Genomic DNA, 26,987 nt, shown 5'->3' with positions numbered 1-26,987 from the left:
AGAAGTGTCGTCTGCTCACTGCCTTCTCGGCAATCCAGTGGCAGGAAAAACAGGGGGTAATCCAGTTTAGAGAGCTGACTGACATCTTTCGAGAAACAAGGCCTGTTCAAGAAAAATGCATCTCCAGCAACCCCCTGTCCCTTCTGTAGGTGATGCCCTACACGGCCACACATGAAGTGTTTCACAAAAAACTATCACAATTGAGGTTCACGTCCCACAAAACTACCACTTTTAAAAAAGTGACTAATAACTACCAAAAAATTAGAAACTCGTGACTAAAAACTACCATTTTAAAAAATGGCCAGTTTAGAAGACTTAAATGTGTTTATGACATACGGGGCCCGTGTGTCAGGGCAGACGTGACGGGAAAGTCAACTCCATTTATATTTTACCATCAAGCTGACCATTACGACAGGTGGACCCCACACATCAGCATCACCTTCTTCCTCCTCTCTCTTTGACATTTCAACAAACACCTTACCAGCAGTAGAGCAGCACACCGGCGGTAGTCCGGGATGCCGAATCGCCGATGAAGTGTATCACCACCTTCGCAGCAGAGATCCAGCAGGATGCCGTGGACGCCGCCGGCAAGCCGGATGGCGGCGTGCCCCGGCCGTCTCGGGTCCGCCATCTTGCTCTTCTCACCGCCACCTTATGCGCACCGATCTTCTACACGCACTACGGCGTACCAGGCAGCATGGGTGGAGTTGGCCAAGCACCTACTCCGCCATGGCCACAACACCGTCCTCGCCGTCGTCGACCCACCGGACGGCGACGCCGCCTAGGCCGCTGCCGTGGCCCGACTCGCCGCGGCTAACCCTTCCATCGCCTTCCGCCTCCTCCCGGTCCCTCCCAGCCCGGACCCCGCCGCGCACCCGGTCAGGCGCGCCCATGACACGCTCCGCCTCGCCAACCCCGCGCTCCGGGCCTTCCTGCGCACGCTGCCGGCCCCCGCCGACGCGCTCCTGCTCGACATGTTCTGCGTCGACGCGCTCGACGTCGCCACCGAGCTCGCCCTCCCCGCCTACTTCTTCTTCGCCTCCGCCGCCAGCGACCTCGCCGTCTTCCTCAACTTGCCGTACCTCTACCCCCGGCCTGCCGTCCTTCAGGAACATGCGCGACGCGCTCGTGCGTTGCCCCGGCGTGACGCCGATCCACGCGGTGGACATGCTGGTCACGGTGCAGGACAAGGAGAGCGACCTCACCAAGGTCTGGCTGCACCAGTTCAAGCGCATCGCGGAGGGGAGGGGCGTGCTGGTCAACAGCTTCGACTGGCTGGAGCCCACGGCCCTGAAAGCGCTCGCCGACAGCGTCTGCGTGCCCGACCGACCGACGCCGAGGGTCTACTGCATCGGGCCATTGGTGAACGGCGGCGACGCGGGCGCAGGCGGCGAGAAGCGGCACGAGTGCCTCGCGTGGCTCGACGCGCAGCCGGAGAAGAGCGTTGTGTTCCTCTGTTTCGGCAGCAAGGGCGCCTTCTCGGCGGCGCAGCTGAAGGAGATCACTCGCGGGCTAGAGAGCTCCGGGCACCGGTTCCTGCGGGCGGTGAGGAGCCCGCCGGAGGAACAGAGGGAGTTCCCCGAGCCGGACCTCGAGCGGCTGCTCCCGGCTGACTTCTTGGAGAAGACGAGAGGCAGGGGCATGGTGGAGGAAGAAGGTGATGCTGACGTGTGGGGTCTACCTGCTAACGGTCAACTTAATTGTAAAAAATAAGCGAAGTTGACTTTCCCGTCATGTCAGCCATGACAAACGGGCCGGCATGTCATAAACATATTTAAATCTTCTAAACTGGTCATTTTTTAAAAGTGGTGGTTTTTAGTCACAGGATTCCAATTTTTTGGCAGTTATCAGTCACTTTTTTAAAAGTGATAGTTCTGTGGGACGCGAACCTTAATTTTGGTAATTTTTTTTGTCAAACACTCCCCACACATGCATTCCTAAATCCCCACATATGAGCATCGCCAATGTGGAATGCCACATCACATGTTGAAATGCATACTCCGTTAATGCGACAACCATCAAAATGTAACCGCCCATTCTTGAGGCTACCACCATGGGACATACCATTTTTGTTATTGCAATATGGAATCCAGGTTTGAGCCAATGGCAGCTTGTGTCCTTCACAAATAATTGTGAGAATTTGCAATATATCAACCAGAGCAGATTGACGGCCGTGATTTAGTATCTTGAAAGGTGAAAGGACAACAACAGTTATTAATTAGAATAACAATACGCCAGCTTGATGTTTTTTAAGGTAATAAAATATTCCTTCTGAAAACTTTGGAACACTAGTACACTTCCTACACTATTTTCTTGATGTAAAACCAAAAATAGCCCACACTAACACTTCCATAGCATAAATGGTTTGATCCAAGCTTATTCACATTGAACCTCAAAACCAGTTTATCAAATATGCAATTTACAAGAGGGAGATAAACTACATTGTAGATTGCCAAGCAATTAAATTGTTATTCTGACCCGTTGTCAAAAAAAATTGTACTCTCACCGAACATTTGCGTGAAGAACCTAGCCTCAAGTCATGTACACATCAGATCAGTCTCACTCCCAATTCATCTTATTTGCGATAATTATAAGTTCAAGAGCAGCAACATATGACTTTGATGTGGATCAAACACAGGTAACTGAGGCAAAAGGCAACGGTGATTTCAGAGAGCACATCTCTGTTAAACTTTCTCGAAATGGACATCACTGTTAATCTTTCTTGGAGATGGGCCAACTTATGATGAGCATTTAGCCATCTATAATACCTAAATAGTTCATCCCCACTATGCTATTTCTCTAGACATGCAGCCTATCCACCTCAGCAAACTGCCACATTAGCGATTATTTTCCATTTTAACCAATTTTTATTGACATTTTTATATGCCGCTTCGTTGCTCCCTTTTCCAGACTTAAAGTGCATACCGAAGCCCAATGGTCTCCAAACGCAAACATAAGAAAGAAGCCCAACTGTCTGTCCCCACGCCCACGGCATACCCTTCGTTTCCACCTCCCGGCCGTAATGTCAAAACAAAAAACGCAGCAGTCGCACCCGCTGCCGCCCGTGATGGCGGAGGGGGCGGCGGCCTGCCCGGGCCGGCAGAGGCGCCGCGGCCGTACGAGCTGGTGTTCGCAGCGGCGGAGCTCCGCTCCATGGACTGCAACCTCTCGGCGCTCTGCGACAACGTCCAGGCAAAGGGATTCGGCTCCGGCGGCTTCTCCAATGTCGTTGTCAAGGCCATGGGCGTCACCTACCGTCTTCACCGTCTCCTCATCTCCCGCAGCACCTATTTCAGGTGGGCTTCCTTCTCGAATACAGATGCGGCGACCGAGTATTTAGGATTCCATATACTGTCAATGCATCAGCACGTCTATTGGGCTGCGCCGTGTGGATGTTTCAATAGGTCTCATCCCCTCCCTTCAGCAAGCAGCACACTGTACATGAGGAGATTGACCCCAAAGTCCTAAGTTGGCTATGGTTATCCCATCCTCAAATCCCCAAAAGTATGCAGTTTCCATTTTCCTTTGTCATGTGCATGTCAACAAAAAAGAGATTAGTGTTAGATTCTCATGTACCAGATTCAGTTGTTTGCCTTGAAGTTGTTTATATTTATCAGGAGGAAGAGGTCAGTCTTTCCCATCCAAACTTAATTGAGTACAATTTCGAATTTTAATCTTCCCAAGCCTGCACAGTGAATGATAATGGTTTTTGTGATACATGAGCCAGTACCATCGCTCATCTTGATCTGCTATTTGGATGACAACACTTTGGTGGAATTGTACTTCTCTCCATGTTGTTTGCAGGCAAGCCAATGTTACAGATCCAGCCAGGATAACTTGACTTCGGTGGACATGTACTTCTCTCCGTGTTGTTTGCAGGCAAGGCATTGTTACAGATCTAGCCAAATTAAATTAACATGTTTGTTCTCCTCATATTCCTTATCTAATGGCTGGTTGTACGTGGGATGTGGCTTGGGCAAAATATTATTTTCGTAATTGTTCAACCATTTGAATGTTTATGGCACATGTAATTGTTTGTACACAAGTATCAACTGCAGATAGTGTTGATGAAAGTCTGAGGTATGTTCTCCACATTAAAAAATATAGATAAGTTCAATTGAGCTATCTGGATTGATGTCTTTCTTATATTTACAATATGTATATCATTGTATCATGACCCGTGTAGCTGTATGCCCATGAAATATTTGGTAATAACAGTATTGAGCATCCCTAAGTGATTTTAGATATGCCTTTGCAGGTTGTGCTTTACGATATACCAAGTGAGAGATTCGACAAGAACTGGTATTTTCCAATCAGAGAGGTTTCTTCATCATTTTGTGGAAAGTACAACATTTAACATGTGTTTGTCTTAGTTATGTTTCCAACCAGTGTATCATCGAGTAATTTCTATTCCAAAAGTGTCGTAGTTTTCCCTTGAAAAAAGAACAATTCTACTTAATCGACAATAGTGGTCATAGGCTAGCATTCAAAGATGTGCTTCCCTTTTAGCTTTTGCCAAATATCTTCAGAATTGTACCGTCACTCACCTGAATAATCTTTTGATCTCCATAGATGCTATGTTTGTCACCATATTTAATCCCAGTCTACTACTCCCTCCTTCCCAAAATAAGTGACTCAACTTGTATTCATTGGCCCATGCTTTGCTGATTGATTCAGATCAAGTCCATTGTTTGCTTGAATTTGTACTGTGAGAAGTTTCGAAAGAAGACAAGTTCTTCTTAACCCATTTCAGTTGAAAGTCAACCCCCATAATTTAGAGGGAAAAGGAATAAGTCTTCATCAGTATCGACTATCGAGGCACCGTTCCATACGTCAATCCTCTGATGCACTATTGTAGTGCAATTTAGATATATCAAATCATGTTGACCCTCAAGAATTGTTAATACAATAAGATCGAAAATTGATATCTATACTCTGGCCGTGCATCCATTAAGACTCTGTCTATTACCAGTGAAGAACCTATTCTCTTTGCTATTAAATTGTAGACCTTGGAATTTTTAGTGCTGATTTGTGCTTCTATTTAGTTGCAATGCTACTTTTAATGACTACCAAGAGATCCCGCAGCAATGCGCGGGGTGTCATCTAGTTTACACAATGCAGCACCACAAAGTAATTTAGCTGATACTCTGTATAATCGATCGTGTACTTCCAAATATGGTCTAGATAAGAGGTCATGACTAAACAGAGACACAACTTTCTCAATCAATCATGCTTACACGCCTACTCTGAGGCCTCAAGAACAGCATTAAGTCTCAGCTATCATCATCAGAATTACTACGTTCAGCAGCAGAAGAGAACTACAAGCTTTGTTTGCTAGCCACGACGATCACAGCCGAATCTCCCCTTCCTCTAAATCTTCTTGGAAGCTTTGACGCTGCGGCTGCTGCTGCTGCTTCAGGTCGTCGTCGTCGTCAGCCTTGTCCTTCGGGAAGAGTCCCATCTGTCGCAACAAGTTGTTCGACCTCGCCGTGTTGTACTGATCGATGCCGAGCACCTTCACGTCCTCGTCTAGGCTCTCGTTGAACATTGCCGTCCTCTCCATCTCGAGCACTTGCTGACGGGCCTTCTCCCTCGCCCGGGACGTCGCCTCCTTTCGCCGCCTTTCCAGAATCTCGCTGGCACGGGCGATGAGGTCGCGTGTTGGAGGCCTAGTGTTGGCAGCGAGCTCTGCCGGAGCTGGACTGTCGATGCTCTGGTGAGAAGAACCAGAAACCAAACCGTTGCTGCCGCTGATGGTTGCATCTTCGCCAAGATTCTTCAGAGGTGAGGCCTCGCTGCAGATGTCTACAAGCTGCACTGGTGTCGGCCTGATCGGCAAAGGGGAGACGCCGCCGACGATGTCAACGTCTTCGTCCTCCTCCTCGGCCATCATGTTCTTGTGCTGATGCGTGGACGGATTCGCCCTCTCTCGAACGAACTTGTCAAGCTGCTTCTGCATCTCCACAAGGGCCTCGTCTTGGACGGCGTTCATCTCGATCTCGATGTAATCGTCGCAGATGCCGCGGCGGCTCTGCTTCTTCAACAGCTCCAGGATATGAGCAGGGAGCACATGAGATTCAGAGAGCTTGGCTAGCTTGGTGAGGTCCGCGTAGAGTTGGCTCCGCTCCTTGGACGTCATCTTCCTCACGGGAACGGCATGGGACGCCTTCCTCTTCTTGGCTGGCGGCTCCTCGGCTGGACGACTGTCCTTGACGCGCACGCGGGGAGCTGACGGGGCCGAGGCTGGAAGCACGGCGGCCGCCTCGGCGAGGAGGCGACGGGCCGCGACGAGCTCTGCTTGGAACCGCTGGCGAAGGGTCTCCAGCGGGCGCTTCCGGCCGGACATGACGCAGAAGGGCTCCCGGTTCCGGTGGGCAACCTCCATGGGAACAGCGGACGGCGGTCGCTGTGGTAAGGGCCGGAAGAGGCGATTGGAAGCGCGCGGTGGAGGAGAGGAGACGATGGGGAAGATTGGATGGGCGCTGTAGATGGGATCGAAGGCCTTTTAACTAGTGAAGTGATCCGTGATGTGATCGAAGCCGTGTTCATTTGTGATCCGGGAAGAAATCGGAATGCAGTCCGAGTCAGTTCAGTACAAGCTTTGGATTTGGTTGCTTGCATCTCAAGCTTAGCTTGATTCATCACGACCATGGCTTCATTTTCTCCCGACACCTTTCAGGATGCGGAACCGCGCGAGTACTCTGAGATACTCTCTCGTCGCCGAAAATTATATTACTTACGGACGTTTTCATTAGGACCTAATTGTTCCTTCTGTACACGAAAAATGTACAATGTATATGAAAAAGGTATTTATAAAATGGTAAACATGTACAAAAATAATTGTTCATACGTATACAAGAATGTATAATGTGCATGACAAAAGTAGAAATCAAATGTTTTCAAAAAATCTTAATCATGTATTGGAAAGTTGCTAAATGTGTACAAAAAATGTTCTTGGTGTATACAAAACTTTTAGACACGAAAAAAATTATTTTTAAAATGTTAATTGTCTATTTTTAAAATTATAAAGATGTATAAAAAATCTTGATGTACATGAAGAATGTACATTGTGTGTGAGAAAGGTAGTAATGTATTGAAAAAAAAAGAAGAAAAACGATGTAAACCTAATGAAACAAATGAACAATGTGAAGACAGAAGAAAACCAAGAACAAAAGATAATAATAAAAAGAAAAAAAAACTGGTAAAAAGCCCTCCCGAAGAAGCCAATGCAAAACAGTCAAAATAATGCTTGAGTACTGGGCCGGCCAAATACACCGCCTTTTAGGCGCCCTATTAAAATCAGCACCGGTTATATATAGACATAGTGGCTGGATAACCGGAAGTGCTATTCTGAGCTCGATCACAGATGCGCCCGTTATCTGAATCGCCCGTTGGCATCTAGATCCACACCAGTCCACTGTATGTGTCAGGGTATTCCAGTTAGTATATGTGCACAAATTTCGGGCCATGGCCCACCAACTATCGCAATCAATGGGACGGTTGCCGTCTAACACGGGAAGGCTCAGACGCGGGACACCGTTCTGGGCCACAGCTCAGACGTAATGACGGGCGTCGTTTGCCCCTTTATTTTTCTCCACCCCCTCCACACAGCAAGATGTTTTCATTATTACCTTTAAAAAAAGCAAGATTCTTTCACAGCGCCGCCATCCCAGATCTGAATGACCAGATCATTCAACAGAACAAGCCATACTGCAAAAATAAGCAAGATCACCCCAAGGATTCAACATACAAATTGCAAGAATCAGTAAGATGAAGCAGCTAACTACAACAACAGCCATCATTCGCACCATGGGCATTTAATTACTGAAATAATGCTAGATTTTTTAACTGCAGTTCAGCCTGCCAACGAGTGCAACACAAAATCTAAAATAATCCACAACACAACATAACAGGTTTACAACTAACAAAAAACAGCCCGTCGGGCCTAGCACTACACTCCAGCATCCCACATTTGCTAACCTCATCTCCATTGCCTTAGTGCAGGTGTTTCTCCTATGGCCCTCAACCCCACAATTCTTACACCTCGCAGACTTCCGAGGTTGCTCCCTGGACATCACCCATGTCCAAACATGTTGTTCTTTTATGCAATTCATCGTCCGATTCTTGTCTGCAATCATGACATAAGCAAGTTAATCAGTTCATCCTCAAAGAATCATAAGGTTATCATCTTACATCATCAAACAAGCCATATTACCAATGAGTATTGTCTTCGGCGCCACGCCTCTCATCATCTGTAGAAAATCTGAAAAGACACACTCAAAACTTTCCTCAGTCTCGTCGCATACCAGTACACCAGCCAGTATAATACTCTGAAAATTGTTGTTAACCCCAACAAAAAGTCTTAAGGGCATGTCGTAAAGGTTAGTCCGGTACATTGTATCAAACATCACTATATCACCAAAGAAACTGTACTTCAGCCTGCTGCTGCCATTCGCTCACATCAAGTTCTTTATCCGACCCTCTTTGTCTGCCTGCACATGGTATGTAAAGTGTGGATCCTTTGCCCCCAATTCAGCAAACACTTCCATTGTCTTCCTCACATCGTCATTCGCCTGCTCCTAGCTAATCTTTCCACATAGATTTTTCAGAGACCTCTTCGTAAACGGCACATTCTTCATTGACCCGAAAAAACTCCCAACAATGTTGTACATTTTTTGCAAGGTTGACATTGTTCTGCCTCACCTGCTTGATCAAGTCACAACTCACGACTGTACACATCAATGTGTTTGTGGGATGGCCAATGAATCTTCTGCCAAAATTTGGCTAGAGAGAGTGGATGTGCTTCTCCTGTGCTGAACGATGTACCACTCATTGTCCTCTGATCTGAGTAATCTGATCAGCGCATGACACTCACACCGGCAGGTGTTGGGGAACGTAGTAATTTCAAAAAATTTCCTGCGCACACGCAAGATCATGTGATGCATAGCAACGAGGGGGAGAGTGTTGTCTACGTACCCAACGCAGACCGACTGCGGAAGCGATGACACGACGTAGAGGAAGTAGTCGTACGCCTTCACGATCCAACCAATCAAGCACCGAAACTACGGCACCTCCGAGTTCGAGCACACGTTCAGCTCGATGACGATCCCCGGACTCCGATCCAGCAAAGTGTCGGGGAAGAGTTCCGTTAGCACGACGGCGTGGTGACGATCTTGATGTACTACAGCAGCAGGGCTTCGCCTAAACTCCGCTACAGTATTATCGAGGTATATGGTGGCAGGGGGCACCGCACACGGCTAAGGAATAGATCACGTGGATCAACTTGTGTCTAGAGGTGCCCCCTGCCTCCGTATATAAAGGAGCCAAGGGGGAGGGGTGCGGCCAGCCCTATGGAGGCGCAGGAGGAGTCCTACTCCTACCGGGAGTAGGACTCCCCCCCCCAATCCTATTCCAAATAGGATTCCCAAGTGGGAAAGAGAGAGATAGGTGGCCGGCCACCTCTCCTAGTCCTAGTTGGCCTAGGGGAGGGGGGGAGGCGCGCAGCCCACCATGGGCAGCCCCTTTCACTTTTCCACTAAATCCCAATAAGGCCCTTATGGCTCCCGGGGGGTTCCGGTAACCTCCCGGTAATCCGGTAAAATCCCGATTTCACCCGGAACACTTCCGATATCCAAACATAGGCTTCCAATATATCAATCTTTACGTCTCGACCATTTCGAGACTCCTCGTCATGTCCGTGATCACATCCAGGACTCCGAACAACCTTCGGTACATCAAAATGCATAAACTCATAATATAACTATCATCGTAACCTTAAGCGTGCGGACCCTACGGGTTCGAGAACAATGTAGACATGACCGAGACACGTCTCCGGTCAATAACCAATAGCGGGACCTGGATGCCCATATTGGCTCCTACATATTCTACGAAGATCTTTATCGGTCAGACCGCATAACAACATACGTTGTTCCCTTTGTCATCGGTATGTTACTTGCCCGAGATTCGATCGTCGGTATCCAATACCTAGTTCAATCTCGTTACCGGCAAGTCTCTTTACTCGTTCTGTAATACATCATCTCGCAACTAACTCTTTAGTTGCAATGCTTGCAAGGCTTATGTGATGTGCATTACCGAGAGGGCCCAGAGATACCTCTCCGACAATCGGAGTGACAAATCCTAATCTCGAAATACGCCAACCCAACATCTACCTTTGGAGACACCTGTAATGCTCCTTTATAATCACCCAGTTACGTTGTGACGTTTGGTAGCACCCAAAGTGTTCCTCCGGTAAACGGGAGTTGCATAATCTCATAGTCATAGGAACATGTATAAGTCATGAAGAAAGCAATAGCAACATACTAAACGATCGGGTGCTAAGCTAATGGAATGGGTCATGTCAATCAGATCATTCAACTAATGATGTGACCTCGTTAATCAAATAACAACTCTTTGTCTATGGTTAGGAAACATAACCATCTTTGATTAACGAGCTAGTCAAGTAGAGGCATACTAGTGACACTCTGTTTGTCTATGTATTCACACATGTATTATGTTTCCGGTTAATACAATTCTAGCATGAATAATAAACATTTATCATGAAATAAGGAAATAAATAATAACTTTATTATTGCCTCTAGGGCATATTTCCTTCAGTTCCCACTTGCACTAGAGTCAATAATCTAGATCACATCACCATGTGATTAACATCGATAGTTCACATCATCATGTGATTAACACCCATAGTTCACATTGCCATGTGACCAACACCCAAAGGGTTTACTAGATTCAGTAATCTAGTTCACATCGCTATGTGATTAACACCCAAGGAGTACTAAGGTGTGATCATGTTTTGCTTGTGAGATAATTTTAGTCACCGGGTCTGTTATATTCAGATCCGTAAGTATTTTGCAAATTTCTATGTCAACAATGCTCTGCATGGAGCTACTCTAGCTAATTGCTCCCACTTTCAATATGTATCTAGACCGAGACTTAGAGTCATCTAGATTAGTGTCAAAACTTGCATCGGCGTAACCCTTTACGACGAACCTTTTTGTCACGTCCATAATCGAGAAACATATCCTTATTTCACTAAGGATAATTCTGACCGCTGTTCAGTGATCTACTCCTAGATCACTATTGTACTCCCTTGCCAAATCAATGTAGGGTATACAATAGATCTGGTACACAGCATGACATACTTTATAGAACCTATGGCCAAGGCATAGGGAATGACTTTCATTCTCTTTCTATCTTCTGCCGTGGTCGGGCTTTGAGTCTTACTCAACTTCACACCTTGTAATACAGGCAAGAACTCTTTCTTTGACTGCTTCATTTTGAACTACTTCAAAATCTTGTCAAGGTATGTACTCATTGAAAAAACTTATCAAGTGTCTTGATCTATCTCTATAGATCTTGATACTCAATATGTAAGCAGCTTCACCGAGGTCTTTCCTTGAAAAAAAACTCCTTTCAAACACTCCTTTATGCTTTACAGAATAATTCTACATTATTTCCGATCAAAAATATGTCATTCACATATACTTATTAGAAATGCTATAGTGCTCCCACTCACTTTCTTGTAAATACAGGCTTCACCGCAAGTCTATATAAAACTATATGCTTTGATCAACTTATCAAAGCGTATATTCCAACTCCGAGATGCTTGCACCAGTCCATAGATGGATCGCTGGAGCTTGCATATTTTGTTAGCACCTTTAGGATTGACAAAACCTTCTGGTTGTATCATATACAACTCTTCTTTAATAACTCTATTAAGGAATGCAGTTTTGTTTATCCATTTGCCAGATTTCATAAAATGCGGCAATTGCTAACATGATTCGGACAGACTTAAGCATAGATACGAGTGAGAAACTCTCATCGTATTCAACACCTTGAACTTGTCGAAAACCTTTTTTGCGACAATTCTAGCTTTGTAGATAGTAACACTACTATCAGCGTCCGTCTTCCTCTTGAAGATCCATTTATTCTCAATTGCTTGCCGATCATCGGGCAAGTCAACCAAAGTCCATACTTTGTTCTCATACATGGATCATATCTCAGATTTCATGGCCTCAAACCATTTATCAGAATCTGGGCTCATCATCGCTTCCTCATAGTTCGTAGGTTCGTCATGGTCAAGTAACATGACCTCCAAAATAGGATTACCGTACCACTTTGGTGCGGATCTCACTCTGGTTTACCTACGAGATTTAGTAGTAACTTGATCTGAAGTTACATGATCATCATCATTAGCTTCCTCACTAATTGGTGTAGTAGTCACAGGAACAGATTTCTGTGATGAACTACTTTCCAATAAGGGAGAAGGTACAATTACCTTATCAAGTTTTCTACTTTCCTTCCACTCACTTCTTTCGAGAGAATCTCCTTCTTTAGAAAGTATCCATTCTCAGCAACGAATGTCTTGCCTTTGGATCTGTGATAGAAGGTGTACCCAACTGTTTCCTTTGGGTATCCTATGAAGACGCACTTCTCCGATTTGGGTTTTTAGCTTATCAGGTTGAAACTTTTTCACATAAGCATTGCAACCTCAAACTTTAAAGAAACGACAACTTTGGTTTCTTGCCAAACCACAGTTCATAAGGCGTCGTCTCAACGGATTTAGATGGTGCCCTATTTAACGTGAATGTAGCTGTCTTTAATGCATAACCCCAAAATGATAGTGGTAGATCGGTAAGAGACATCATAGATTGCACTATATCCAATAAAGTACGGTTATGACGTTCGGACACACCATTATGCTGTGGTGTTTCAGGTGGCGTGAGTAGTGAAACTATTTCACATTGTTTTAACTGAAGACCAAACTCGTAACTCAAATATTTTACCTCTGCGATCATATCGTAGAAACTTTTATTTTCTTGTCACGATGATTTTCCACTTCACTCTGAAATTCTTTGAACTGTTCAAATGTTTCAGACTTATGTTTCATCAAGTAGATATCCCCATATCTGCTCAAATCATCTTGTGAAGGTCAGAAAATAATGATACCTGTTGTAAGCCTTAATATTCATCGGACCATATACATCAGTATGTATGATTTCCAACAAATCTGTTGCTTGCTCCATTGTTCCGGAGAACGGCGTTTTAGTCATCTTACCCATAAGGCATGGTTCGCAAGCATCAAGTGATTCATAATCAAGTGATTCCAAAATCCCATCAGCATGGAGTTTCTTCATGCGCTTTACACCAATATGACCTAAACGGCAGTGCCACAAATAAGTTGCACTATCATTATTAACTTCACATCTTTTGGTTTCAATATTATGAATATGTGTATCACTAAGATCGAGATCCAATGAACTATTTTCATTGGGTGTGTAACCATATAAAGTTTTATTCATGTAAACAGAACAACAATTTATTCTTTTACTTTAAATGAATAACCGTATTACAATAAACATGATCAAATCATATTCATGCTCAACGCAAACACCAAATAACACTTATTTAGGTTCAACACTAATCCCGAAATTATAGGGAGTGTGCGATGATGATCATATCAATCTTGGAACCACTTCCAACACACATCGTCACTTCACCCTTAACTAGTCTCTGTTTATTCTGCAACTCCCGTTTCGAGTTACTAATCTTAGCAACTGAACTAGTATCAAATACTTAGGGTTTGCTATAAACACTAGTAAAGTACACATCAATAACATGTATATCAAATATACTTATGTTCACTTTGCCATCCTTCTTATCCGCCAATCACTTGGGGTGGTTCCGCTTCCAATGACCAGTCCCTTTGCAGTAGAAGCACTTAGTCTCAGGCTTAGGACCAGACTTGGGCTTCTTCACTTGAGCAGCAACTTGCTTGCCGTTATTCTTGAAGTTCCCCTTCTTCCCTTTGCCCTTTTCTTGAAACTAGTGGTCTTATCAACCATCAACACTTGATGTTTTTCTTGATTTCTACCTTCATTGATTTCATCATCACGAAGAGCTTGGGAGTTGTTTCCGTTATCCCTTGCATATTATAGTTCATCACGAAGTTCTACTAACTTGGTGATGGTGACTAGAGAATTCTGTCAATCACTATCTTATCTGGAAGATTAACTCCCACTTGATTCAAGCGATTGTAGTACCCAGACAATCTGAGCACATGCTCACTAGTTGAGCGATTCTCCTCCATCTTTTAGCTATAGAACTTGTTGGAGACTTCATATCTCTCAACTCGGGTATTTGCTTGAAATATTAACTTCAACTCCTGGAACATCTCATATGGTCCATGACGTTCAAAACGTCTTTGAAGTCCCGATTCTAAGCCGTTAAGCATGGTGCACTTAAACTATCAAGTAGTCATCATATTGAGCTAACCAAACGTTCATAACGTCTGTATCTGCTCCTGCAATAGGTCCGTCACCTAGCGGTGCATCAAGGACATAATTCTTCTGTGCAGCAATGAGGATAAACCTCAGATCACGGATCCAATCCGCATCATTGCTACTAACATCTTTCAACACAATTTTCTCTAGGAACATATCAAAATAAACATATGAAAACAACAACGCGAGCTATTGGTCTACAACATAGATATGCTAATACTACCAGGACTAAGTTCATGATAAATTAAAGTTCAATTAATCATATTACTTAAGAACTCCCACTTAGATAGACATCCCTCTAATCTTCTAAGTGATTACGTGATCCAAATCAACTAAACCATGTCCGATCATCACGTGAGATGGATTAGTCTTCAATGGTGAACATCATTATGTTGATCATATCTACTATATGATTAACGCTTGACCTTTCGGTCTCCGTGTTCCGAGGCCATATCTGCATATGCTAGGCTCGTCAAGTATAACCCGAGTATTCTGCGTGTGCAAAAACTGGCTTGCACCCGTTGTAGATGGACGTAGAGCTTATCACACCCGATCATCACGTGGTGTCTGGGCACGACGAACTTTGGTAACGGTGCATACTCAGGGAGAACACTTCTTGATAATTTAGTGAGAGATCATCTTATAATGCTACCGTCAAACTAAGAAAAATAAGATGTATAAAAGATAAACATCACATGCAATCAAAATATGTGACATGACATGGCCATCATCATCTTGTGCCTTTGATCTCCATCTCCAAAGCATCGTCATGATTTCCATCGTCACCGGCATGACACCATGATCTCCATCATCTTGATCTATATCAATATGTCGTCACATGGTCGTCTCGCCAACTATTGCTCTTGCAACTATTGCTATCGCATAGCGATAAAGTAAAGCAATTATTTGGCGCTTGCATCTTATGCAATAAAGAGACAACCATAAGGCTTTTGCCATTTGCCGATAACTTCAACAAAACATGATCATCTCATACAACAACTTATATCTCATCACGTTTTGACCATATCACATCACAACATGCCCTGCAAAAACAAGTTAGACGTCCTCTATTTTGTTGTTGCAAGTTTTACGTGGCTGCTACGGGCTTAAGCAAGAACCAATCTTACCTACGCATCAAAACCACAACGATAGTTTGTCAAATAGACTCCGTTTTAACCTTCGCAAGGACCGGGCGTAGTCACACTCGGTTCAACTAAAGTTGGAGAGACAGTCGCCCGCAAGCCATCTATGTGCAAAGCACGTCGAGGGAACCGGTCTCGCGTAAGCGTATGCGTAAGGTTGGTCCGGGTCGTCTCGTCCAACAATGACGCCAAACCAAAGTATGACATGCTGGTAGGCAGTATGACTTATATCGCCCACAACTCACTTGTGTTCTACTCGTGCATATAACATCAACATAAATAACCTAGGCTCGGATGCCACTGTTGGGGAACGCAGTAATTTCAAAAAATTTCCTACGCACACGCAAGATCATGTGATGCATATCAACGAGGGGAGAGTGTTTTCTACGTACCCAACGCAGACCGACTGCGGAAGCGATGACACGACGTAGAGGAAGTAGTCGTACGTCTTCACGATCCAACCGATCAAGCACCGAAACTACGGCACCTCCGAGTTCGAGCACACGTTCAGCTCGATGACGATCCCCGGACTCCGATCCAGCAAAGTGTCGGGGAAGAGTTCCGTCAGCACGACGGCGTGGTGACGATCTTGATGTACTACAGCAGCAGGGCTTCGCCTAAACTCCGCTACAGTATTATCGAGGTATATGGTGGCAGGGGGCACCGCACACGGCTAAGGAATAGATCACGTGGATCAACTTGTGTCTAGAGGTGCCCCCTGCCTCCGTATATAAAGGAGCCAAGGGGGAGGGGTGCGGCCAGCCCTATGGAGGCGCAGGAGGAGTCCTACTCCTACCGGGAGTAGGACTCCCCCCCCCAATCCTATTCCAAATAGGATTCCCAAGTGGGAAAGAGAGAGATAGGTGGCCGGCCACCTCTCCTAGTCCTAGTTGGACTAGGGGAGGGGGGGAGGCGCGCAGCCCACCATGGGCAGCCCCTTTCACTTTTCCACTAAAGCCCAATAAGGCCCTTATGGCTCCCGGGGGGTTCCGGTAACCTCCCGGTAATCCGGTAAAATCCCGATTTCACCCGGAACACTTCCGATATCCAAACATAGGCTTCCAATATATCAATCTTTACGTCTCGACCATTTCGAGACTCCTCGTCATGTCCGTGATCACATCCAGGACTCCGAACAACCTTCGGTACATCAAAATGCATAAACTCATAATATAACTGTCATCGTAACCTTAAGCGTGCGGACCCTACGGGTTCAAGAACAATGTAGACATGACCGAGACACGTCTCCGGTCAATAACCAATAGCGGGACCTGGATGCCCATATTGGCTCCTACATATTCTACGAAGATCTTTATCGGTCAGACCGCATAACAACATACGTTGTTCCCTTTGTCATCGGTATGTTACTTGCCCGAGATTCGATCATCGGTATCCAATACCTAGTTCAATCTCGTTACCGGCAAGTCTCTTTACTCGTTCTGTAATACATCATCTCGCAACTAACTCTTTAGTTGCAATGCTTGCAAGGCTTATGTGATGTGCATTACCGAGAGGGCCCAGAGATACCTCTCCGACAATCGGAGTGACAAATCCTAATCTCGAAATACGCCAACCCAACATCTACCTTTGGAGACACCTGTAATGCTCCTTTATAATCACCCAGTTACGTTGTGACGTTTGGTAGCACCCAAAGTGTTCCTCCGGTAAACGGGAGTTGCATAATCTCATAGTCATAGGAACATGTATAAGTCATGAAGAAAGCAATAGCAACATACTAAACAATCGGGTGCTAAGCTAATGGAATGGGTCATGTCAATCAGATCATTCAACTAATGATGTGACCTCGTTAATCAAATAACAACTCTTTGTCTATGGTTAGGAAACATAACCATCTTTGATTAATGAGCTAATCAAGTAGAGGCATACTAGTGACACTCTGTTTGTCTATGTATTCACACATGTATTATGTTTCCGGTTAATACAATTCTAGCATGAATAATAAACATTTATCATGAAATAAGGAAATAAATAATAACTTTATTATTGCGTCTAGGGCATATTTCCTTCAGCAGGACCTAGTGTTCTCCACGCCAGCCTTCCCCTGCAAGAAAATTTCACAGCGTGTGCATAAATTCCCCACAAGAAAAAGGAATAGAAAAGAATTTATGCTGGCTGCCGACGGCACATACCGAGCACCCGCACACGATCTCCTGCATGCCCTTCATCCTCTCGACATTCACTCTACTCTTCTTGTACCTTATTCCAAATCCTCTCTCCCAGGAATAAAGGTTGCAGAAATCATAAGCTTCTCCTAGCGAATCAAAGCTTGCGCCCAGAATCGGCACAATGACGTTCTTAGAAGGGTTCTCTGCATACCCCCTTACAATTTTCTCAAATGCAGTCACACACGACGAGCATGGTTTCCTGCAACGAGCGGCCGTGCCTATCCTCACCCTGCAATTGCAGTGCCCATGCCTTAGGAATTGTGCCACACTTCCAAACCCAACATCCCCATGAAACAGGGATTAAATCCAAGAGATGCAGACATTTCCCAACCCAACAGCCTCATAAATGCAGCTATTAAAATTTAAATCTAACAACTAACCACATTTTCCGAACCAAACAGCCACATCGAACAGCAATTACACCTAGCCCATCTCAGGAAACACGAAAAGAACTAAAACCGTCCCACAATAATGATCTTTCATATGCATTTTCCGCCGCTCACAAGCACCAACAATAGAATGTTTCTATTTTCAATGTCTTGTACCTGGAACCCCATGAAAACCACACCCAAAATGGGCTGACTGTACCAGTTGATTCATGCCCATAATGCACATTATAACCATTGAGAGGCCTAACAATTTTTCTAATCCTACATCATTTTGATGCGACCCCCATCTAATCCACTGTCACACTCTGCTTGCAATTGTAAACTTCGCAACTATATCAATTTTCAAAGTGCAGTAAATGGAAAACCGCAAAAGGGATTCGAGCTGACTGACATCTTAGCCCATCCAGGTAGCAGCGGTGTCATCTTACCAATGGACATTTCCGATACCTGCAGTGACGACTCGCATCTATCCTTCCCGCCCCTTCCCTCCTCGCAGATCTATGCGTCCACACTCATGGCCAGCGCTGGCGAACTACCAGCCCCCTTGCATGTTGCTGTCGCCTGGACGGCGCCCGGGAGCGAAACCATGACAACCGGATCCATTGGAGCCGCGCTCTCATCCACCTCCTCAACAAACAGAAACTTGCACACAACCATGGCCACAAAAAAAGAGATGAGTCAACAAATTAGAGACTAGAACACCCTGGATTCGCCATCTACCACAGAGGAGATAGATATGCCTGCAAAATACGAATGCACTATTCACTACACGTGTCCATGATCATGGTTAACTTTTCTCTCAAAAATTAAACGCTGCATTCATACCAGTTTAGACTACGGATTTACATCTGACAATCCATTGCTAATTATATCACACTATAATTCCACAGGCCATGTACCCGGAATTCTAGCTACATATATTAAAACTTGCAGGAGACTGGTCTATCTTCAGCCATCAAATTACTAATAAACTTCATTACAGGTAGCACTTGCTCATTTCCGAAGATCAACAGAGAATTGCATCAGGTTCAACATTATACTTCTCTATTTTTTGTGTCGATAATTAAATGCCGAAACATTCCCAACTGTCTTGCAAAATACCAATGCCCTATTCACTACAGGTGTCCAGGATCATGGTTAACTTCTCTCTCAAAAATTTAATGCTTCATCCACACAAGTTTACTAGGGGATCTACATCTGATAATCCATTATACACCATCATGCCCACCAGAACTCAGCCTAAGAAAATTACCAGATGCCCAAACCTATTCATGCAAACCTGCTCCATGCCAGCGAAAAATTGAAAACTACACACAGAGATTAATGAGGATGCACCTCTTAGCCCAACCAAGTGCCTGCAGGTTCATCTTCCCGGTGGACAATTTCGATGCCTCAAGGCGTCCTTCCGGGGGCAGTAGCACCGATCCTCACCCTGCACTCGAGATTACTCGTGTCAGGACCTATGCATTCCCAAAAATCTTATGGAATCAGCTGCACGTAGTTTTTATCTAGCGTTTTCAAGTTTTGCAGACTCTCCATATGCTCTAGGCCTATTTTCATGACCACATAGAACCATACAACTCGGTGCCGTCAATCATCCATTTGAAACCACTTTGCATTGTTTCTCATTTATGCTATATTTTTACATCGACCTTCTACACTCATTTCATTCGTCTTATATGCAGCAGGACAAAACATAGGACAAACTAAATAGCATCTACAGCATTTCCATTTCCAACTGCAGATTCCACATTTTGCACCATTTTAAATGAATGTTTAATTAACTGCCTGTCGACTACTGTCATGGATCTACAGAGTTTTGTTATGTACATAGTATACTTAATGTGCTCTCAAAATCTATAAAAATGGCTCCACTGCTCAGTTCTAGAGTTTAGTACGGCCTCCCCAGCTATATTATAATTGCAGTGCTGTGTCTACTAATCTTAAATCGACAAGGTGCATTGGCTATCTACTGCCGCAAACAATTCAGTCAACAACACTGCACGGCCATACACATCTTGAAAATAGGTTACTGAAATTCCTCATAGCACTGATCGATTTAAATCCAGTTCCCCTCACCTCTTATTCCGACCAAGATCCTAGGGATCCATCTTCCTCGTCGATTGCCGCCGCTCCACACCCGGTAGATCTGCTCTTCGCCGCTCACACCCGTGGCCTCCTGCGGTGCCACCCGCACAAACGTTCGCCTAGTACCATCCGCCGGCGAATCTTCCGACCTCCTCAATCAGAGTGGATCTGTGGCGGAGAAAGCATAGAAAACCTCAGCCGCCTGAGCTCCACTCTTCAAATCGCACGCTACGGTGGACAAAAAATGCATCTGACTGACATACCTCATGATTGGTTGCACGAGGAACTCCATTTTGCGCGTCGGCCACCTGTTCTCCGTCACTATATCTCTCCTTCGTCAGTTACCAAAAATGGCAGCCGAGTTGAGGAAGAAGATACTAGAACTGCATTCCGTTCGAGACTGCCGCCCTCTGAACGAAAGAGATTTATCGGAGCCACGGATCAGAAGGACATAGGTGAAACTGGGCCACGGCTCAGCCCGTCACCAGTTGACGGCCGTCCTGAACTGGCCCACTTCCCAGGTCTGCCACATACGTATTCCCACACAGTGCCCATTTACCAGCAATTCTTAGCCCACCGTATAAAGAATCAACCCAGATCCCCACACAGCAGCGAACGCACGGGATATCGAGCACATCTGTGCTCGTGACCAGTTACTCCACGTCCCTGGATAACCATGTATTCCCCTAACCCGCGCAACACAGTTATTCTATAAGTCTGTTTTGCACTTGTTTTGTAAAGGTTCTATAACCTTCCCTGGCCAATTTCGTTTCTCGATTTATTCAACTTTCTTCTAGTTTTTAAATTTTAGGAACATTATTTTGATTTCCTGAAAACTTTTAAAATGCACGAATATTGTCCAAATTTTTTAACATTTTCTAAAATTTGCAAATATTTAAAAAATCAAATCACAATTTTCCAAATTCATGATTCCTTTTTGGAGTTTGAGAACATCTTTCGTTTTTTTGTTTTCATTCTCTTTTTACCTGGTTTTTTTATTTCCTTTTTCTTGTTCCATTTTTTGAATTCACAAGAGTTTATTTTTTCATAGGAGATGTTTTAGTGTGTGAGGTCCGTGCTAATTTTCAGCTCATTCGGACATCTGAGTAGCTCTCAGCAAAAACAAAGGGTCCGAACAGTACAAGAACAGTAAACTGTTTCGCATACCAAAATTTGTATTTTTTTATAAGAGCTACTCAGATGCTCAAATAAGGTCAAATTTGGCACAAACCTCACCGAAGCATTTTTCACCTCAAGAGGAGGCGGATCTGCGGCGGCGTCGGCGGGAGGCAGAAACCCTGACTTTTTTGTGAAGGAGGAGGAAGCGGCTACGTAGTTGACGTATTTGGCCCGGCATGTCGTCAGTGGCTGGGCCGATGCCTGGATCTGGATGAGGTGGCCACTATGAATGTAATCTCCCGGCTAGTTATATAGCTTTCCCTCAAAAAAGAAAAGGCTACTTATATAGCTTTTACCCGAAAAAAAGATACAAATACGTTTTTACGGGATATACCCCCATTTTCAAACTATTTGAAGGGTTCTCTGAGCGATGAGTCAACCAAAAGACACTCAACACCCCACGACCAATACATATGGGTGCCTCCTAATGCAATTTGAAACTGAATATAGCTGCGACTAACCGAGGAGACAGAGTAATATTGACAAAACAAGAAGAACACAATAATACAAACACCACGTAGAGCTTAGTTTATAAGAAATATATATCGAGCGCTCCTTTCTTACCATATTTTCTAACAAAATACATAACCCGGATTCTGATAGGTATTCCAGTCTTTAGATGCAGTCCTATGCATACAGCTACACCAGCGCCCAACAGTTGGATGAAAATGGGAGGGTTAGTTCCCACTTCCTGATGATGAGGCTTTGAGGTCAATTCCATGGTCATGCTTATAGATGTCTCCACAGGCGAGAAGTCCCATGTTGTTTTGGGTCAGCTGCATAGTCCTTTTTGCAGTGGATACAAATCGCTCGCGCTCTATCCATCTTCGTGAAGTGATTCCATACTTTTGATCTTGGTTTTGCTTGTGGTGTATTTATAGGTTGTGGATATGGATGGTGTTGGACAGTGATGCTTGTTGCAGCATTTTCAGTGTTCCCCCGCATCCTTTTGCTTCTGTCAAGCACCAAAGGTGATTCACAAATCATAATGCCTACTTTCTGGATTCTGGGCATATGTTTCCTTCAGGTTTCCATTCCCAATTACAGGCATGTCACTGAACTGAGGAGAACCAAAGTCTCCATGATAAGGTGCCTTCAAATTGTGCCTGTTCTGTTTCATCATAGAATAAATAGACTCGAGAAGTGCCTTCTGCTCACTGTCTTCTCAGCAATCCAGTGGCAGCAAAAACAGGGGGTAATCCAGTTTAGAGAGCTGACTGACATCTTTCGAGAAACAAGGCATGTTCGAGAGAAATGCATCTCCAGCAACCCCATGTCCCTTCTGTAGATGATCGATGCCCCACATATGCATTCCTAAATCCCCACATATGAGCATCGGCAATGTGGAATGCCACATGACATGTTGAAATGCATACTCCGTGACTGCGAAAACCATCAAAATGTGAGCGCCCATTCTTGAGTCTGTTTTGGGCTTGTTTTGTAAAGGTTCTATAACCTTCCCTGGCCAATTACGTTTCTCGATTTATTCGACTTTCTTCTAGTTTTTAAAATTTAGGAACATTATTTTGATTTCCTGAAAACTTTTAAAATGCACGAATATTGTCCGATTTTCATTTTCTAAAATTTTTGAACATTTAGAAAATCAAATCACAATTTTCTAAATTCATGATTCCTTTTTCGAGTTTGAGAACATTTTCCGATTCTTTTGTTTACATTCTCCTTTTTCCTGGTTTTTTATTTCCTTTTTCTTGTTCCATTTTTTGAATTCACAAGATTTTTTTTCCATAGGAGATGTTTTAGTGTGTGAGGTCCGTGCTAATTTTCAGCTCATTCAGACATCTGAGTAGTTCTCAGCAAAAACAAAGGGTCCGAACAGTACAAGAACAGTAAACTGTTTCGCATACCAAAATTTGTATTTTTTGCTAAGGGCTACTCAGATGCTCAAATAAGGTGAAATTTGGCACAAACCTCACCGAAGCATTTTTCACCTCAAGAGGAGGCGGATTTGCGGCGGCGCCGGCGGGAGGCAGAAACCCTGACTTTTTTATGAAGGAGGAGGAAGCGGCTACATAGTTGACGTATTTGGCCCAGCATGTCGTCAGTGGCTGGGCCGATGCCTGGATCTGGATGAGGTGGCCACTATGAATTAATCTCCCGGCTAGTTATATAGCTTTCCCTCAAAAAAGAAAAGGCTAGTTATATAGCTTTTACCTGAAAAAAGATACAAATACGTTTTTACGGGATATACCCCCATTTTCAAACCATTTGAAGGGTTCTTTGAGCGATGAGTCGACCAAAAGACACTCAACACCCCACGACCAATAAATATGGGTGCCTTCTAATGCAATTTGAAACTGTATATAGCTGCGACTAACCGAGGAGACAGAGTAATATTGGCAAAACAAGAAGAACACAATAATACAAACACCACGTAGAGCTTAGTTTATAAGAAACATATATCGAGCGCTCCTTTCTTACCATATTTTCTAAGAAAATACATAACCCGGATTCTGATAGGTATTCCAGTCTTTAGATGCAATCCTATGCATACAGCTACACCAGCGCCCAACAGTTGGATGGAAATGGGAGGGTTAGTTCCCACTTCCTGATGATGAGGCTTTCATGGTCATGCTTACAAATGTCTCGATAGGCGAGAAGTCCCATGTTGTTTTGGGTCAGTTGCATAGTCCTTTCTGCAGTGGATACAAATCGCCCGCGCTCTATCCATCTTCGTAAAGTGATTCCATACTTTTGATCTTGGTTTTGCTTGTGGTGTATTTATCGGTTGTGGATAGGGATGGTGTTGGACACTGATGTTTGCTGCAGCATTTTTAGTGTTCCCCCGCATCTTTTTGCTTCTGTCAAGCACCAAAGGTGATTCACAAATCACAATGCCTACTTTCTGAATTCTGTGCATCTGTTTCCTTCATGTTTCCATTCTCAATTACACGCATGTCACTGAACTGAGGAGAACCAAAGTCTCCATGATAAGGTACCTTCAAACTATGCCTGTTCTGTTTCATCATAGCATAAATAGACTCGAGAAGTGTCGTCTGCTCACTGCCTTCTCGGCAATCCAGTGGCAGGAAAAACAGGGGGTAATCCAGTTTAGAGAGCTGACTGACATCTTTCGAGAAACAAGGCCTGTTCAAGAAAAATGCATCTCCAGCAACCCCCTGTCCCTTCTGTAGGTGATGCCCTACACGGCCACACATGAAGTGTTTCACAAAAAACTATCACAATTGAGGTTCACGTCCCACAAAACTACCACTTTTAAAAAAGTGACTAATAACTACCAAAAAATTAGAAACTCGTGACTAAAAACTACCATTTTAAAAAATGGCCAGTTTAGAAGACTTAAATGTGTTTATGACATACGGGGCCCGTGTGTCAGGGCAGACGTGACGGGAAAGTCAACTCCGTTTATATTTTACCGTCAAGCTGACCATTACGACAGGTGGACCCCACACATCAGCATCACCTTCTTCCTCCTCTCTCTTTGACATTTCAACAAACACCTTACCAGCAGTAGAGCAGCACACCGGCGGTAGTCCGGGATGCCGAATCGCCGATGAAGTCTATCACCACCTTCGCAGCAGAGATCCAGCAGGATGCCGTGGACGCCGCCGGCAAGCCGGATGGCGGCGTGCCCCGGCCGTCTCGGGTCCGCCATCTTGCTCTTCTCACCGCCACCTTATGCGCACCGATCTTCTACACGCACTACGGCGTACCAGGCAGCATGGGTGGAGTTGGCCAAGCACCTACTCCGCCATGGCCACAACACCGTCCTCGCCGTCGTCGACCCACCGGACGGCGACGCCGCCTAGGCCGCCGCCGTGGCCCGACTCGCCGCGGCTAACCCTTCCATCGCCTTCCGCCTCCTCCCGGTCCCTCCCAGCCCGGACCCCGCCGCGCACCCGGTCAGGCGCGCCCATGACACGCTCCGCCTCGCCAACCCCGCGCTCCGGGCCTTCCTGCGCACGCTGCCGGCCCCCGCCGACGCGCTCCTGCTCGACATGTTCTGCGTCGACGCGCTCGACGTCGCCACCGAGCTCGCCCTCCCCGCCTACTTCTTCTTCGCCTCCGCCGCCAGCGACCTCGCCGTCTTCCTCAACTTGCCGTACCTCTACCCCCGGCCTGCCGTCCTTCAGGGACATGCGCGACGCGCTCGTGCGTTGCCCCGGCGTGCCGCCGATCCACGCGGTGGACATGCTGGTCACGGTGCAGGACAAGGAGAGCGACCTCACCAAGGTCTGGCTGCACCAGTTCAAGCGCATCGCGGAGGGGAGGGGCGTGCTGGTCAACAGCTTCGACTGGCTGGAGCCCACGGCCCTGAAAGCGCTCGCCGACGGCGTCTGCGTGCCCGACCGACCGACGCCGAGGGTCTACTGCATCGGGCCATTGGTGAACGGCGGCGACGCGGGCGCAGGCGGCGAGAAGCGGCACGAGTGCCTCGCGTGGCTCGACGCGCAGCCGGAGAAGAGCGTTGTGTTCCTCTGTTTCGGCAGCAAGGGCGCCTTCTCGGCGGCGCAGCTGAAGGAGATCACTCGCGGGCTAGAGAGCTCCGGGCACCGGTTCCTGCGGGCGGTGAGGAGCCCGCCGGAGGAACAGAGGGAGTTCCCCGAGCCGGACCTCGAGCGGCTGCTCCCGGCTGACTTCTTGGAGAAGACGAGAGGCAGGGGCATGGTGGAGGAAGAAGGTGATGCTGACGTGTGGGGTCTACCTGCTAACGGTCAACTTAACTGTAAAAAATAAGCGAAGTTGACTTTCCCGTCATGTCAGCCATGACAAACGGGCCTGCATGTCATAAACATATTTAAATCTTCTAAACTGGTCATTTTTTAAAAGTGGTGGTTTTTAGTCACAGGATTCCAATTTTTTGGCAGTTATCAGTCACTTTTTTAAAAGTGATAGTTCTGTGGGACGCGAACCTTAATTTTGGTAATTTTTTTTGTCAAACACTCCCCACACATGCATTCCTAAATCCCCACATATGAGCATCGCCAATGTGGAATGCCACATCACATGTTGAAATGCATACTCCGTTAATGCGACAACCATCAAAATGTAACCGCCCATTCTTGAGGCTACCACCATGGGACATACCATTTTTGTTATTGCAATATGGAATCCAGGTTTGAGCCAATGGCAGCTTGTGTCCTTCACAAATAATTGTGAGAATTTGCAATATATCAACCAGAGCAGATTGACGGCCGTGATTTAGTATCTTGAAAGGTGAAAGGACAACAACAGTTATTAATTAGAATAACAATACGCCAGCTTGATGTTTTTTAAGGTAATAAAATATTCCTTCTGAAAACTTTGGAACACTAGTACACTTCCTACACTATTTTCTTGATGTAAAACCAAAAATAGCCCACACTAACACTTCCATAGCATAAATGGTTTGATCCAAGCTTATTCACATTGAACCTCAAAACCAGTTTATCAAATATGCAATTTACAAGAGGGAGATAAACTACATTGTAGATTGCCAAGCAATTAAATTGTTATTCTGACCCGTTGTCAAAAAAAATTGTACTCTCACCGAACATTTGCGTGAAGAACCTAGCCTCAAGTCATGTACACATCAGATCAGTCTCACTCCCAATTCATCTTATTTGCGATAATTATAAGTTCAAGAGCAGCAACATATGACTTTGATGTGGATCAAACACAGGTAACTGAGGCAAAAGGCAACGGTGATTTCAGAGAGCACATCTCTGTTAAACTTTCTCGAAA

General features: G+C 45.2%; 1 protein-coding gene and 2 pseudogenes across 1 annotated transcript; 2 read left to right on the top strand and 1 right to left on the bottom strand.

The window, feature by feature from the left end:
• The first annotated feature begins 569 nt into the window (after nucleotides 1-569).
• LOC147972074 (anthocyanidin 5,3-O-glucosyltransferase-like) lies at nucleotides 570-1,713 on the top strand (annotated as a pseudogene).
• Nucleotides 1,714-5,347: 3,634 nt separating this feature from the next.
• Nucleotides 5,348-6,385, bottom strand: LOC147972073 (uncharacterized). The gene has a single exon (XM_087522928.1). It carries the CDS (start codon nucleotides 6,383-6,385, stop codon nucleotides 5,348-5,350), a length of 1,038 nt encoding a protein of 345 aa, XP_087379054.1.
• Nucleotides 6,386-24,856: 18,471 nt separating this feature from the next.
• On the top strand, nucleotides 24,857-26,000 carry LOC147972072 (anthocyanidin 5,3-O-glucosyltransferase-like; annotated as a pseudogene).
• The last annotated feature ends 987 nt before the right edge of the window (nucleotides 26,001-26,987 follow it).

This window comes from Triticum urartu, chromosome 5A (genome assembly GCF_056163025.1).
Source record: "Triticum urartu cultivar PI428250 chromosome 5A, HENAU_Tu73, whole genome shotgun sequence".
NCBI classification, from domain to species: domain Eukaryota; kingdom Viridiplantae; phylum Streptophyta; class Magnoliopsida; order Poales; family Poaceae; genus Triticum; species Triticum urartu.
This window is presented reverse-complemented; position numbering and strand designations above follow the sequence as displayed.